Source organism: Neodiprion fabricii, chromosome 3 (assembly GCF_021155785.1).
Source record: "Neodiprion fabricii isolate iyNeoFabr1 chromosome 3, iyNeoFabr1.1, whole genome shotgun sequence".
NCBI lineage: Eukaryota > Metazoa > Arthropoda > Insecta > Hymenoptera > Diprionidae > Neodiprion > Neodiprion fabricii.
This window is the reverse complement of record NC_060241.1, coordinates 36,602,923-36,617,888: the sequence shown is the minus strand read 5'-3', so window position 1 is coordinate 36,617,888 and position 14,966 is coordinate 36,602,923. Positions and strand designations below refer to the sequence as shown.

The 14,966-nt window shown below is 39.3% G+C and overlaps 1 protein-coding gene across 2 annotated transcripts in view; it reads left to right on the top strand.

The window, feature by feature from the left end:
* Nucleotides 1–1,228: 1,228 nt before the first annotated feature.
* The window catches only part of LOC124178877 (hemicentin-2-like), a 249,234-nt gene continuing 235,496 nt past the window's right edge, over nucleotides 1,229–14,966 (top strand). For both annotated transcript variants that reach the window (XM_046562644.1, XM_046562642.1), the window contains exon 1: nucleotides 1,229–2,180. In XM_046562644.1, the coding sequence (XP_046418600.1) occupies nucleotides 2,114–2,180 (67 nt within the window). In that variant the 5' untranslated portion in view covers nucleotides 1,229–2,113. The remainder of the gene's footprint in view (nucleotides 2,181–14,966) is intronic.

Below are 14,966 nucleotides of genomic sequence, written 5' to 3'. Positions count from 1 at the left end.
AGGGCTGAAAATACGACTTGTTTTAACAAAGTTTCCCTGTAAGACAGTTAACAATTATTCCTCTGATAACTTTATCAAGGCTTGTTATGTTTGCGATGCTACGTGGCTTCAAACCATTCAGTGATTCAACACTGTCGGTGTAAACATCAATTGTCCAATCTCAGCGCCAGAATCTTGCTACTTTATTTTTTGGCTAGTAACTTTTTTCATCCAGTCCCTTTTGACATGCTTGTTGCCACACTTCCGCTAACTTTGCTAGCCCAGTAAGTCCATCAATGTACAAACGAAAAGGACATCAGTATTTTTTCTTGAATATAGTTGATGTAAAATGGAAGTTCAATAATTGTGTCTAAAGATTATTACCCGTTACCTGAAGATCGGTAAACTAACAGAAACAAGCTGCACTGAGAGAAACTTTTAGTTCCGTCCTTAATTATTTTCATTTTTTACCACAATCCAAAAATATAGTTCTAGGTAGAAAATGAAAATTAGTTTTCTAGCTGTTACCGGAAAATCTAGTATCCGTTACTATTCTTTCTCATTACGATCACTGTTACTCGATTTTCTTGTAACCGTTACGAAAATTTAATGCTTGCGCAACAATAAATTGACATTAAAGCCTTGTTTAACTAAAAAAGTAGATAAAACCAAACAAACTAATTATGTGTTGCAATTACCAAAAAAGGATCGACAATAGCGCAAAATGGTTAGGCGTACCTCGTTTTTCGTAATTCCAAAAATATTCGAACAGTTTTTTTAACGATACCTGTTTTACTGAATGTTTCTAGTTACTATAACAAATGAAATTTTTTCTCAGTGTACAATTACAGTCTATCTTCACGATCTACCAAAGAGACCTTGGGCCTTAAGTCAAGTCGCAGTGCGAAGAGATCAGAATGCGAACTGTATTCGTATTCTTGCATCAAGAAACCTTCGGCCGCAAGGTTTGCGTTTTCGCAGCAGAAACACGGTCTCATCTCGGTCGCATTTTCTCCGGAGTGGTTCGAGACGAAGTTGACTGAACGAAGGTGTCAATTGCGAAACCGGAAACAGGTCGATGAGGGTTGGACATGTCACCGCAAACACGGAATAAGCAGGTACAGAGAAACTGGGGAGCAAGTACAGGGCGAACCTGTGAAAGCATGCGCGAATTCCGCCTCCTCCCCCCGCGGCTGACTGGTATCCTCGAACACCGCGCGAACACCGCACACTCATTCGCTGGCTATTCAAGCGGACGCTTCTTGGCTCGATGAGGACTTTCGAAATTCGATAAGAACGGTCGATTGTCGCGTTTTGAAAATCGTCGACTGCGTTGGTTCCGCTACGGTGAAGTGCGAACGCGGCTCGTTCCGGACAAACGTGAGTGACGTTGGCGGTACGTGATCTCGAATAAAATGCAGCCGATCCACGTGTTTGCCGAAGCAGAGAAAACCAGCCTGCGGTTCTCTGTTCACCCCTGAAAGGTCGGTGAAAACAGTGTGCTTCGAGGTCGATAAAAAGCTCCGCTAGGCGAGGTGGACGGAACACGTGGCCGGCGACATGGACGAGTGACATTTCGCGAATCGACCTCAGCGTTTAAAGAGTGTGATTAAACGAGCGAGTGAGTTGCCCGAAAATCATCACCCGCGTTGCGTATGAGCGGAATATCGTCGGAAGCTCGTTACTCGGAGCTTGAACGAAAGAGGTGAGGATAAAAGTAAAAGTTTAGCACTGGGAACGTGAGGGGCGTAAATTTCTACCGTGGCCGTTAAGTGTCCCTGGAAGTGAATTGCCGGCAGTTAAACACAGCCGTCAGTTTGTTCATTAGACGGGAGTTCGCTGCCGGTGAAAAAAAGGGACTGAAAAACATCCGAAGAGAGATATCGGAAAGGGCGGAACGGCTCGTCGACCGTTTTTACGCCTCTTTTCGCGCCAAATCTTTCCGGAACCTTAAGCCGTGCTAATCGCACCTCGTGCTAATCCCCGCTTGTTCCCGGACTAAATTCGACCGTTCGTAACTTCGGGGTGTTTACGTTCTCTCGACACACGGTATGACCGGATCGCTGTGAGGAGAAAAACTGCCAAACAACGACCCAACGTCTCAGTTTACCGAAGGACTTTACAGTGTTGTGATATGGCGATCATCTTCAAACTACCTTCAAGGATGTTGGGGGCTGTTGGAGCGTTGCTGGGACTCATAGGTGAGTCGGTGATTGTGTTTCAGTAATTGTTAATTCGAGTTCATGTTTCGAAAAAGTTTTCAATCGATTCGAAACCCGGCAAGCACTCTGTCGCAAGCCGCAGTCGGCGGATGATCAAAACTTTACAATGCAGTCTTGATTCGATTCTCGTTTACGCAATTATCAGTCAGCCAGAAGTTTCAACGATGTTTAACTCAGAAGTTGCTCGTTCTGTTTGTACACCGCACCTCGTTTCCTCCGAGTAACAATTTCTTTATGCAACGACGAGATTTCGTCTTTCTGGTCTCCTCGTTCGTCCGATCACGTTCCTTCTCCCTCCTCGGTGAAACATGTCGAAACGGTATTTTGCTAATTGTTAAAAACGAGAAAAGGAAGAGGCTGAAACACTAAATCGTGACACGAGAGAATAATTTGGGTTAGTCGAGTCGGACAGTTTATCGCATCGATTTTTTCTTCACTACTGAATCGAGCTTCCGGTTACAACTTCGTCGGAGAACTGATGAATATGTGAACACAAGGACTCCGTTATACCGGTGACGTAGTAAATATTTTATCACTCCAGGAGCGCGTTTCTTCGTCGTCTATTCTGTTTGACCTTGTTACAGTATACTAGAGACAACGAACGAATGTCTATGTAATAACATAATGCACGGCGGGAGGATCATGCAAAGTAGGTATGTAAAACGCTCGCCTTACAACGTCGTATCGGCTCGGGGAATAATTAACCGTGGCCGTAAAGCACAAGCTTCCTTTCATTCAGCAACGGGGAAGAGATAATTACGTAAGCGGAAAAGAGCGCTTCCTACGTATCAAAGAAAACGTTTTTCCATCCGACGAACCGTTGCAGGTGGTAAAAGTTTTAACCACTCGTCGTTGAGAATACACCCCGAAACCTGGACACTTTTACGCGTGTATTGAGTCGCACGAACGGCCACGGCGGTGCGAAATTAGCGTAATCCGAGTTTAAACACGCTCGGCGAAAGAATAAATGACAAGCCAACGAAACGAAATAAGAATTAGGGGGGGTGGATGGCGGGGAAAAAAAGAAGTCGATGGGTAAAAAGTGGATAGAGTTGGACACCCGCCAAGTTCCAGGACGTTGTCAACGCCGCAACTCGAGGATTCAACTGATTCGCATTTCAAATTCACTTCCGCTCGCCCCTAAATTCGTTATCAAACCTTTTTTTGTCGCGCGGTTTCACCCTCCGAATACACCTCTGCTTATATACCATCCTGTCGGTCGATGGGTGGCTTACTCAATCTCATTTCATTCCGGCCCTTATCGTCGCAGCGTTGTATGCGTGTACACTTTTCACTCCCGGAGTCAATAGTCCTCGGGGAAAAACCACGCGAGGTCGCTCGAAGCGATTATATGCAAAAAGCTTCTCTAATTTGGTCGCGGAGTCGACAAATTGATGTGTCATACGATACAGGTAATTTGGGAACAATTCTTCAGGACCTTCGATATCACCGTATCGGCTTCATATTTTCCCTGCAACTACCTTCCAATTGGACAATCTAATGCTTGAATAAATAATCATTATTTGCTTAACGAGTTGTATCCGCACGCTGAAAACGTTTTGGGATCTAGAATTAGGGTTTTTATGTGTTGTTGTAGTTATTCGAGACTTCAGTCTCGATCGACCGAGTTTGATTAAAAATCCATTTCCATTTATCCCGAGCCTCAGGCTCACCATTTCCCGATTTCGATCAGCTATTACGAAAAAAATTCACATATTCTTCAAAACCTTATTACCCGAGTCTTTATCAGAATTACAAGTACATTTTTTCATACATCTTTATATTGGTTACTCGGGAAATTAAATCCACTTCTGAAAAGCGATGAAACTGAGTTCCCAAAGTCGAATAAAAAATGCCAGTCGTATCGGACGGGCCGGGAATTTCGCTCGACACGCGAAACAAGATGAATAAGATAGAGAGAAACGACGTAGCCGGTATATGTACGTATAAGGGAAAAAGTGAAATATAAGATCTACGATTCTGATGTGAATTTGCTAAAGCCTGCGAATGTATGTACACGTACATTGTACATGCACGTGTGTGTGTAGGTACAAATATACTCGACGTCTTATATCCATGGAACGTTTAAAGGGGATATAACGAACAGAGACACGGTCACGTTTCAGGAAATCGGGTTACACGTTAAGATGAGAATCCTGGGATGCGATCCGAGGCGTCAAATATAAAGGGTCGAAATTCCATTGGTACATTTTGTTAATTGACCGACGCTCGACCGGCGAATCGCGACGTTAGAATGCGATTAATTTCCGTAATCCCGGCAGGTTGATCTGTCCGTTTTTGCGGGGGGAGTAAAGAGAAAAGGAGGGATACATAATAACTTCCAATCCCTCGATGCTGAGCGAAGGACGAAGGGAGACGGGCAATAACATTATTCATCCGGGTAAACCGACCCACTTTATGCCTTCAAACTTCTCGAAATGCAAACAATTTGTCAACGGTTTGACATCCGTATTTTCACTCGATTCCGTTCGTCCTACGCGCACGCGTTTTGCGTGTACGTATAATACACACGCAAACACACTCGCGTTCGAGTGACTGCTTCATTTTATAATGGATTTTATACACCGAAAAAATACCTCACGTGCTTTACCGAACCAACCAATTTCTGTAATATCGTCGCGATTCATCATCGCTGTTCCAAGTTACTTCGGTACAACGTCGGAAATGATGACCGATTTACACGCTTTTGTACTTCATCCATGTAAAAGCTCACCTCACCCACATTTGTCATTCTTAACCGACCCACAATGCGTTTATGTACGTATTGTATATACTTGTACGATATATATATATATATTTGTACTGCTTAAACGTGTACCTAAAAGAGCGAGTGTTTGTTTTTTATTTTATTTTATCATTTTTTTATTTTTTTTCTTCACTTGGAGAAAATTGAATTGAAATATTCAACAACGGCGAGTCTTGTTCGGAAGAAGCGAAAGCCAACGAAATTATTCTATAAAATAGTTCTCCGTATGACAAAAGTTTTCGTGCCGTTTCCTGTGTATGAATTGAAAAAGTTTTTTCTGCTTCTCCATTTGTTGGATGGGGCGATACCTCGCGTAGCAACGTATTACTTTTACTCCAATCAAGCTTGTGCTTCTTTCATTTGGGAACGGTAATAGTCTCATCGGATAGTAAAAGGCACGCGAAAAATTACACTAAGTATATATCCCAGTCTAAGAAACCTGATTTTATTACTGTAATAGAATTATTTCAAGCTTGAAAAGGAAAAAACGAAAATAGACAAGGTAAAGTCGGGTAATACCATCAAGATTATGTCTCTATTTTCTAATGCACGAAGTAATTTCGTTCAATTGTTAACCGCAATCGATAATCTCGCTTGGCTTCATTGTTATTATTATTATTATTATTTTTTCATCGGATACTCTTACATTCTATTATCGAAATCCTAAAAAGAGGTTGTGTCCAAAACGGAAGAAATTGTAATGAAAAGACACGGTAGAAGACTGTGTTCGTTGTTTAATAGTTTATCCATCCTTATAGAGTCAGTCAAATTGTGCAGATTTTGAGCATGAAAGTCGGTAAATTTTTGTTGATTTTTATTTCTTGTAGGGTCAAATTTCGGCTATCGTTAAAACTTTTGGAGTGTATTACCGGACATAAGCGCATGTAGACAGTTTCTCTATGATCGATAATGTGAAAGTCGAGACAAGCATCCCGTAACTTCGCGACTCAACGCTTGTTATAAACATAGTAAAGGATTAATTATCATTTCATGAGGATGAATCCGAGCTGCAAATAGGGTCTTATACTTCACTTGAAGTACACCTACCGCAGTAATTACCCCATTATCGCGCCAACTTTGATACCTAAGCGTTATGTATGTGCGGACAAGAGTGCATGCACAACTATAATTAGCTTAAGCAGAGAGAAAACGGCGCTCGTTCTTTTTTTTTTTTTCCTTAATATTCTCACTTCACGTCAGGAGAATACGAAAAAATATTAGCGTCCGAATTTGTTGGAATAGTTATTCTTCGGAATTCCGATTGATAAAATTGGAATAACGAAACGGAAACAGCAATTGTTGTGACAATTAACGTTCCGAATTTCTTCTTTTAATTCACCGGAAGATAAGAATAATCATTGTTCATATACATATGCGTATACGTACTCGAAATAAATGTATAACCAGTTATCGACCCCGTCCCAATTATTGACCCTTTTTGATTGATTCGATCCTTACTTCTAAAATTACAAAAAAAATAACTTTACAGCGTATGACCTTGAAGCAATTGGTTTCAGTCATCGAGAAATTCACAATTCGTGCCGTCAGTTTGTAATCTTGGAAAATAAAAGGGTCAATAATTGGATCTGAGCGTGTCAATACTGGTACACGTACCTAATACGTACAACAAAACTACAGGGCGTGTTTCGTAACTTGCTAACCAGATGTACGACGTCGCGTCGTCTCGTTAACCAAAGTTTCCATAAGGGTTGAACTAACTCGCAAGTACCCACATCGCGTTTACACGGGCGATGTGTGACACCTTTAGTGAGTTTAACTTTATTAGCACTGCACATAACTTAACCTGTTTACGAGATATACAAACAGAATATAATTGTACAGCGTTGGTAATTGCATCGGATGAATTTCGATCCGTAATTTTCGCTAATTTTTCAAACAAGCGCTTCGTCCTCCAGACCTTGGATTCTTTTCCCACACTCTCACAGCTACCTTACACCCTGCATCCTCTTCTTATCGTCGCCTCACTGCCTCGGTTTCCGTACCGCATCAGCAAAATGCTCCCTCTATTCCTGCACGGCAACTAGCCAGTCCCTTGCATCCTCCCATACATTCGTTCTCGAGTCATCTTTCATTCAGTCAACATCCGAATTCACCTCTCTTCCCCTTTTTCTTCTCCATATCTTCTCACCGTCCTCTCGATATCTTTAGTAATAAATGAATTAAAAATTTTACCAAACTTTCTTTTCCCTGAGTGCAGCAGCTCCACAGGCGGTATTCCTAATTTATTTAGAAAACAATTATATTTTTCGTTTCTACTTTTACAACCGCCGTTGGATTTACAGCGAAATTCGCGTTGAAGAAATAAAAAATCTACCGCTCTGACTCAACGCCGTGAATGTAGGTGATAATATGTAACAGTGACAGTTTCGTGATGCAGTGATTTTTTATTCATCTGCAGACTCGGGGAAGATTTTTTCCACTTGATTAAAGAGACCGAACTTACAGCAGACTGTTTGTATATTATATAAAGCGCAAAACAAGCACTTTACGCCAATTTCCGGCGTAACAATTACGGGTGTTACAGCCTAGCGACGACGTAACCGCGTTAAAACGCCTCGAGAAGACGTCATCCAACTACCAGGAACAATGCGACGACGGTAAAATTAATAGGGAAAAGACCCCGTTGCGTTGGTGGGATCCGTCTGACGTAAAACGCATTGTGAGACCTGAACAACAGCTTACGGGGTTTTACAAAGCGTGAATAAACGACTCGTATATAGACGCGGGGCTCGCAATGCGGAGCGAATTGAAAAAAAAAAGTGATCGAAAAAGGCCGGGGAAAAAAGGAACCGGAAAGTGGAAAAGGCCTTTTCAACTACGCGAGGATCGAGCTTTCCATATCGCTGATGGTCCGGCTGCACTTTTTTACGAGGATGAAGCGAGTAACGTTACTCTGACAATGAGTGTTTAGGGGAACTCGTTACTTCGCGCCTTTAGGATCGTCTGAGATTTGATAAACCGTGATAAACAGAGCATATTCATATTTTTAAAAGCCAAATCCTTGAAAATTATTCAGATATTGCAAAGTAATGATTTTTTCCCGTGACGTTTCGTTGTGTTAACGCTACTTCTAACTTCAGCCTCGTACTTTTTTCGCTTCCTTTTCATTATTATCTTCGACCATTCTTTATTTGCCTGAACAACGTTACGTGTATTTTCATACACTAAAGTTAATTTGGCACATCGCTTAACTTTGCGAAAATTAACTTCGCTTGATAACGCTTTGATCCGCGAATTGGATGTTTCGCGTCTTTGTCGAGGGCCTTGCTTGTTGTCCGTGAAGAAGATCCTTTGGCAAAAACTCGCCTGTCTTGCTTACGGCGAGCAAACAAACGAGCTTGACTTTTTGCTAATTTCGGCATCGCAGGATGAATACAATTCTTTGCATTCACGATTCTCTTTAAGAATTTTATACGTTGTATAGTCGGGTCGAGCAAGCTTCGTAATCCTGATAAAGAAAGACAAAGTCGTTTTATTCGTTAACTTCGCAATTACTCACGAATACTCCCTCTTAAATTTCGAGTAATAATAATGTATTACTCGGCGAATCATGAGTTCATTATTCCCAAGTTATAACGATTGTGTCTATATTTATATACAGGATTTCTTTTAACCAACTAACGAGCTCAAAAATAAAAAATGTCTGAAACTGTTTGTTGAGAATTCGTTGGCGATCTAATGAGCTATTTTTCGTTGGAACCGAAAGAACTGTACAAATCTTCAAGTGAAAAAATAGTAGAACAGAATGCGATTTCTCAGACTGTTGAGTAACGAAGTGTTCGTTATTAAAATTCAGTGCAGGGTTTTCTATGATCATATTTAACTTCAATAGGTTTGAACAAAATTACTTATGAAAAGTCGAACCTGTCCCCCACCCCCTTCAATTTGGCTGATTTTTTGTGGGCATGTAGAAAGTAGTCAGAAGACAAAATAATAGATCCCGAAAAAATTATTCGCCGATCCAGAGCCAGAGCCATTTTTCTTTTATTCTTTTAGATTTTTGACTTCAATTTGGGAATTTTTGATTACGCAGAGGTTTTTTGTACGAAGTGACTGAAAATCGGATTCCTATCGTAAAATTGATCAGGAAACAACAATGTGGCGTTAGATTTGACCTACGACAAGTACCTGCGGAAATACTGGCCAAAAGCATTCAAAGTAAACGGAAAAAGTCCCAAATCTTGGGGAAATGGTGAAAAAATATTTTCTCTTACCTGCCCATCTTGTAGAGAAAGAATCAACGAATCTAACAAGCACACGCCCAGTTTTTTAGAACGAACCGTATATAAAATACGCGGCGTCAAAGTTGGACGTTCTTTACTTTTTTGGCCTCATTCGACAATTTGGGACTTTTTTGATAAGCTCCAAGTGTTTTTGCCCAATATTTCTGTAGATATTTATCGTAGGTCAAATCTGTGGCCATATTCTTGTTCCTTGGTCAATTTTACAACAGGAAATCGACTTTCAATCACTAGGTACAAAAATTCTCTGCGTAATCAAAAATATCCAAATTCAATTCAAAAAGGAAAAAAAAAAAAAAAAATCAGCTCTGGCTCAGCCGATAAATTTTTTCAGGATCTAAAATTTTGGCTCTTAATTACTCTCTAGGTGGGTAACATGCCAACAAAAAATGAATCAAATCAAAGGGGGTGCGGGACAGGTTTCTTTAGGACCAGCTTCTCCTAAATAATTTTGCTCCTTTGTTCCACTTTTGACACCTGTATTTACTCACGTTTTTTTTTTCGACTCGCTTTCAACTGTGTTCTACGTGTCGTCAACTATAAATTATGAAGGAAAGTTTCGTCACGCGATACTCTTCAAATTACACAATAGCAATTTCGATCGAATAATTCCAACAAACGGAAATCAATGGAATGCAATAGTTAGAGGCGGCAATTGAAGAGAAGCCGGCACAAAGCTTTGGCATCGGTTAAATTCTACGAATGTTTTCCCCCTTGATCATATTTTACTGAATATAATTATTTGCCTGGCTTTTGATTAGCGCTGCGATTGATGGGGAACGAGACATTTTCAGCCATGGAGTGATAAGCTTTGCCGCGTAATATTTCACGGTGCAACGCGGTATGAAGCGTACAAAAGCTTAAACTTTTAAATCCACTCCCTTCGTGTAACCACTGCCGATATACTCAACTTTCGGCCTGGATCCGCCCCACGAGGTGACAGTATTACCAACTTGGGCCACTTTACTCATCCCTCGGGGCATTTCCTATGGCCTACTTAAACTTAACTTTGGATTTAGAGTTAAGGCAGCCATGATACGGATACCCGAAAGTGAATTAAGACGGCGAGTGTGTAAAACATCGCTATCGCTGGGTGTAAAATCAGACGCCGTTTCGTCTTCGATGATGCGATTGGTTTGCCGAAAATTCATACTTCTTATTAACAGTCAATATTTATACAATTATTGTATTCCTCAGCTGCAAAGCCTTCTTTGAAAATATAAAACTAGTAAGAAAATACTGGAATTACAAACAAAAGATTGAATATCAATGCTTCGTTTACAATCGTTTCAAAGTATTTGAATATCTAGTAGATCCGTTCGATTTCACTCTACGAAGACTCGTTTTATTTATAAGATTATTGTTGGATAACCAACCTAGCTACGAAGCGTTTTAAACCACTCGTAGAATCACCTTCCATAATTTTTCAAATTTTCTTTTATGCTATAAGCTTTTTTTTTAAATTGACATTATCACCCATTTTTTCGTTCCCTATAATTTATGCTTTCTAACTTTTATTCCCGGATATCTGTTCCTGAGTGCTTTCATATTATTCTGATATCTGCCCCGTCTTTTATAATATAGATAGATTGTTCCGTTTTCAAGGCATTGCTCGGTCAAATTACCGGGAAACTTCACTGCCAAAAGTTAACGCTTATTCCACAATCGATCATCAAATCAAGACCACAAAACAATCCAAAATTTTTTCCTACGGTGAAATTTTTCGTACATATCGCGAAAAATAGAATCTCGCCTCGTATTATTGATATTCAACAATTTTTTTACAACGATAAATTCAGTAAGTCCCAAGCTGCAAATGCTTTACGTAAAAGTAAAAAGTGCGACAAGGATTTCTGGATTTTCGCAGTTCATATTCCTCGCAACTAAGAACGCGTCTTTTCTCCACCTTTTCGCGCGACATCTCGCAAATCATATTGTCTTGTGGGAGATAATTTTCACCTGTACTTCGCCACTGTGGTCTCGCATCTTCGCAGAAGAGCACAATAAGTTACACCGAGCAACGTTGTCACTGTGAAAACCTCTCAGCCCCCTGAACGAGGCGTGATGTATCCTACACACCCACTCGCAGACACACGCACACACTTTGCCGACACGTTTGTCAAATTGAGTTAATAAGCCGTGAGGTTTCTCTACTCCCGAATCATGACGAAAGCAGGAAATGAAACGAAAATTGTATTATTGTGTGATATCGTCATTGAATCTCACTCTCTCTAACCCTTTCAGTCACACGTTTTTCAACTCAATGTTTTGGCCTGGAATTTGTCACTCGGGAATTTCCGACGTCGCTGATTACGAATCTCAAGTCAGAATTTGATAATTTCTAAATCGAAGATCGTGGACTCAACGTGGCGTATGTAAATTCGAAAAAACTCTGAAAATTTGATGATTCTGGCCGAAACTTGTTACTCGGGGTTTTTTGGTATGCCAGCAACAGCTAGTGACAAATCTGAAAACCTAATCAATACAAAAAAAAAAAAAAAAAAACTATGACAATGCTGGGACATGCAAATTTTTAAGGTGGGACACTGAGAATTCTTCTGTGATTAAAAGGGTTAACAGCAAAATATTAATATTATCGTACAGAATTAGCGGTACGATTTTCCTTTGTGTAAAATTTATATCCGGCTGGTCAATTAGTATAATATTATTTTATACGCTAAGTGTTGTCATTTTGAATAATTGGATGGAGTTGCAGAGTTGTGCATTATACATGACTTTGAAGTATTCATCGCTGTCTACTTTGAAACATGTATCATGCATGACGCGTCAATTCCCCATACGCACGCATAAATATCGCAACGTTGACGGTAACTCAGGTCGGCCTTGTCGCTTTGTACAACTTAGAATGTTACAGATTTATTTCACGATTATTTTTACGGGATTTGAATTATAAGAGAGAAGGGGAAGGAAAAGGAAAGAAAAATTTCAGTACTGCCAGGGTGGCTGGCTGTCTCGTGACAAAGAAATTATTACCTCCCCTCTTCGTCTTTCTCTCCCGGAACGTTACCTTTACCTTTTCTTATTTGTTTTTTTTTTTTTTCTTTTTTCCTCTTCTCCTTACTTCCCGTCTTCACCTGGAGGAATTATCAAATAACGAGGACGCGGAAAATGTTATTTGACAAGTGTTCCGCCAGACCTGAAGCCTCGACGTCTAATGAGCTATTTGTCACTTTTTCTTGTAATAAAACTCTCGCCTGAATTTGATTTATTCTCACCGCCTCATATATAAATCTTCTGCTTGCTTCAAAATTATATCATTCCGGTTTTACACGCTTCATTATCGTCGTAACTTTGGGTTGGCGGACTTTCGGTTAGCGTATGAACTAATTAAAATTCGCAGCTGGTGCAGATATAATTGACGAGGTAATATATACACTGAAAATATTACCGTAGAACCGCTTGTATAAATCTACAGGCGCAATTCAAAATGAGGTAGGCTTCGCAAATATTATATATATATATATATAATATGATACTTGATAATAATAATTATTCGCCATGGGTGCAGACAAGATTTGCGGGCAAACGTGCCTGGCAATTGTTATTATTTAACGAATTGCACCGTCAACAATTTTACATTTTTAATTATCATGACGTATTCGTCGTGACGCATTGACGGTACGATCTTTTATGGAAAATTTAATTAATCGTAGTTTGCGATGAATACCTCTCTCGTGACAATAATTTCCCCCTCATAATTGCTGGCAGAAAAGTGAATTGAACCGATAAGAACTTGAAGCACATCAGTTTTATCGAAGCGATTGGACCATTGCGTGCTCGCAATAAACACTAGATTTCTTTATTCAAATGGCTTGAAACTTTTACCCCTGTAATATGCGAGGCACAAAGAACAAAATGTGTGACTCGATAGAGATATATTACATCGTCGGGGGCGTATGAAAATGGCGTGTGAAAAGAGAAAGTGAAAATGGAACGGTGTCATCATTTTCCCATTTGAATAACGACACGCAATGCTTTTATCAAATACATGCATACACGTGATATATACATACATATATGGTACGCTAAATGTTCTTGATAATCGCGTAAAAGTTTGGAGAAAATGAGGAAGCAACAAAGTTTTTTGTTTCAAATTATTTACCGCTATTGGGAGAGTGTCAAACCAACGGAAAAACAGCTGTATAGTTATATAGTTAAAAATAAGGTCCAGAGAAACAGATTTTTCGAGTGATTTTCAGAACTAAATTAGGCTACGACTACATTTTAACACATCAAACGTAGTTGAAAATTTTGTCAATCAGCTGTGATAGTTACTTTTGTACGTATTTAATTGTCCTAATCGTGAATCTCTGTCCTGTACAAGCATTTTCATTCTGGACCATAATACATAATTAATTAAAAGTAATTTGACGTTGGCGCAACAATAAATTGATATTGAGGCTTTATTCAACTAAAAAAATATAGTAAACTGTAAACGAGCGAATTTAATGTTTCAATAAGCAATGTAATTACAGTAATAGCGACATTTTTAGCACTTATAAAACTTACATGATTTCGGTAGCAAAACTAAAAATATCACACTCAAAATTGTAATTGCAGGCAAAACTGTGATTTTTTTCATCAATATTCAAGTAATTGGTAATTTTTTTTTCTTTGTATTTTTATTCTTTTTTCCCGAATACTCAGCGTTCAATACTTATATCTTTCCTAACATAGCGACTATCTTGAAATTTCTATTAAAAATCGAGAAAAAATCTGAATTCTAAAACATTTTTTTCAGTCATTTTTAACACTTGTTCTTTAATTGTGATTGAAATTGTTTGATAGCTGCTGTATCAGAAAAGATGAAAATTCAAATGAAAAAGCAACATTAGAAAAAAAAATAAAAATTGTTGATTGGTTAAAATATTTTTTTAAAATTGGTGTATTGCCTGTCCACTTTCACCTTGTTCGGGATATTTCTCGTTTTGGCTACAGAGTTCATGTAATTTTTGTCGGAACTTTCAAAAATATCGCATTCGCTGTATAAATATCATCATGTGAAGAACTCGGGGTTCGCCGGAAGGGTTAGAAAAATGTGAAAAAATTTCAAATGCTTTTTAGAGTTGGGACAGCAGTAAAAAGCGAGGGCGAGGGTCAGACCCTAATCGAATTGACGTGGAATGCCCCATATATGTAACATATGAAATTTTTCTCACAATCAGTGTATGTATATTTATACCCGCTCATTAGGAAGACCCTGCACGCTAATAATAATCGATAGTTACCATTATACCAAAAGTACAGGAGCATTATAACGAGCAAACTGATCCTCCCTATTTGACCTTCAAACTTTCCTAATTGCTTTCAAACGCGTTCGACAAGCAGACCTTCACTTGTATATAACCAAGTTTCTAAAACACCGGTATAAATCGCGATGGGCGTATAATTTTTTTTTTTGTTTTTTCATTTCATTGCCAATGGTTCCGTAAACTTATATTCAAGCTCATTATTGGGTAAAAAAATTACAAAGCCGAAAGAGCGTGCATCTTTTTTTTTCAATAATTAGCTTGAAAATGAGTCGACAAAACGATTGGCAATGGAAACAACAAAAATTTTTACGCCCTTTTGGCATTATCACCGTAAAATTCTCACTGCATCTGTATAATACTTACGGCAAGTTTTTCTCTCTCTCTCTCTCTCTCTCTCTCTCTCTCTCTCTCTCTCTCTCTCTCTCTCTCTCTCTCTCGGTGGTCAAAATTATCCCACACATAT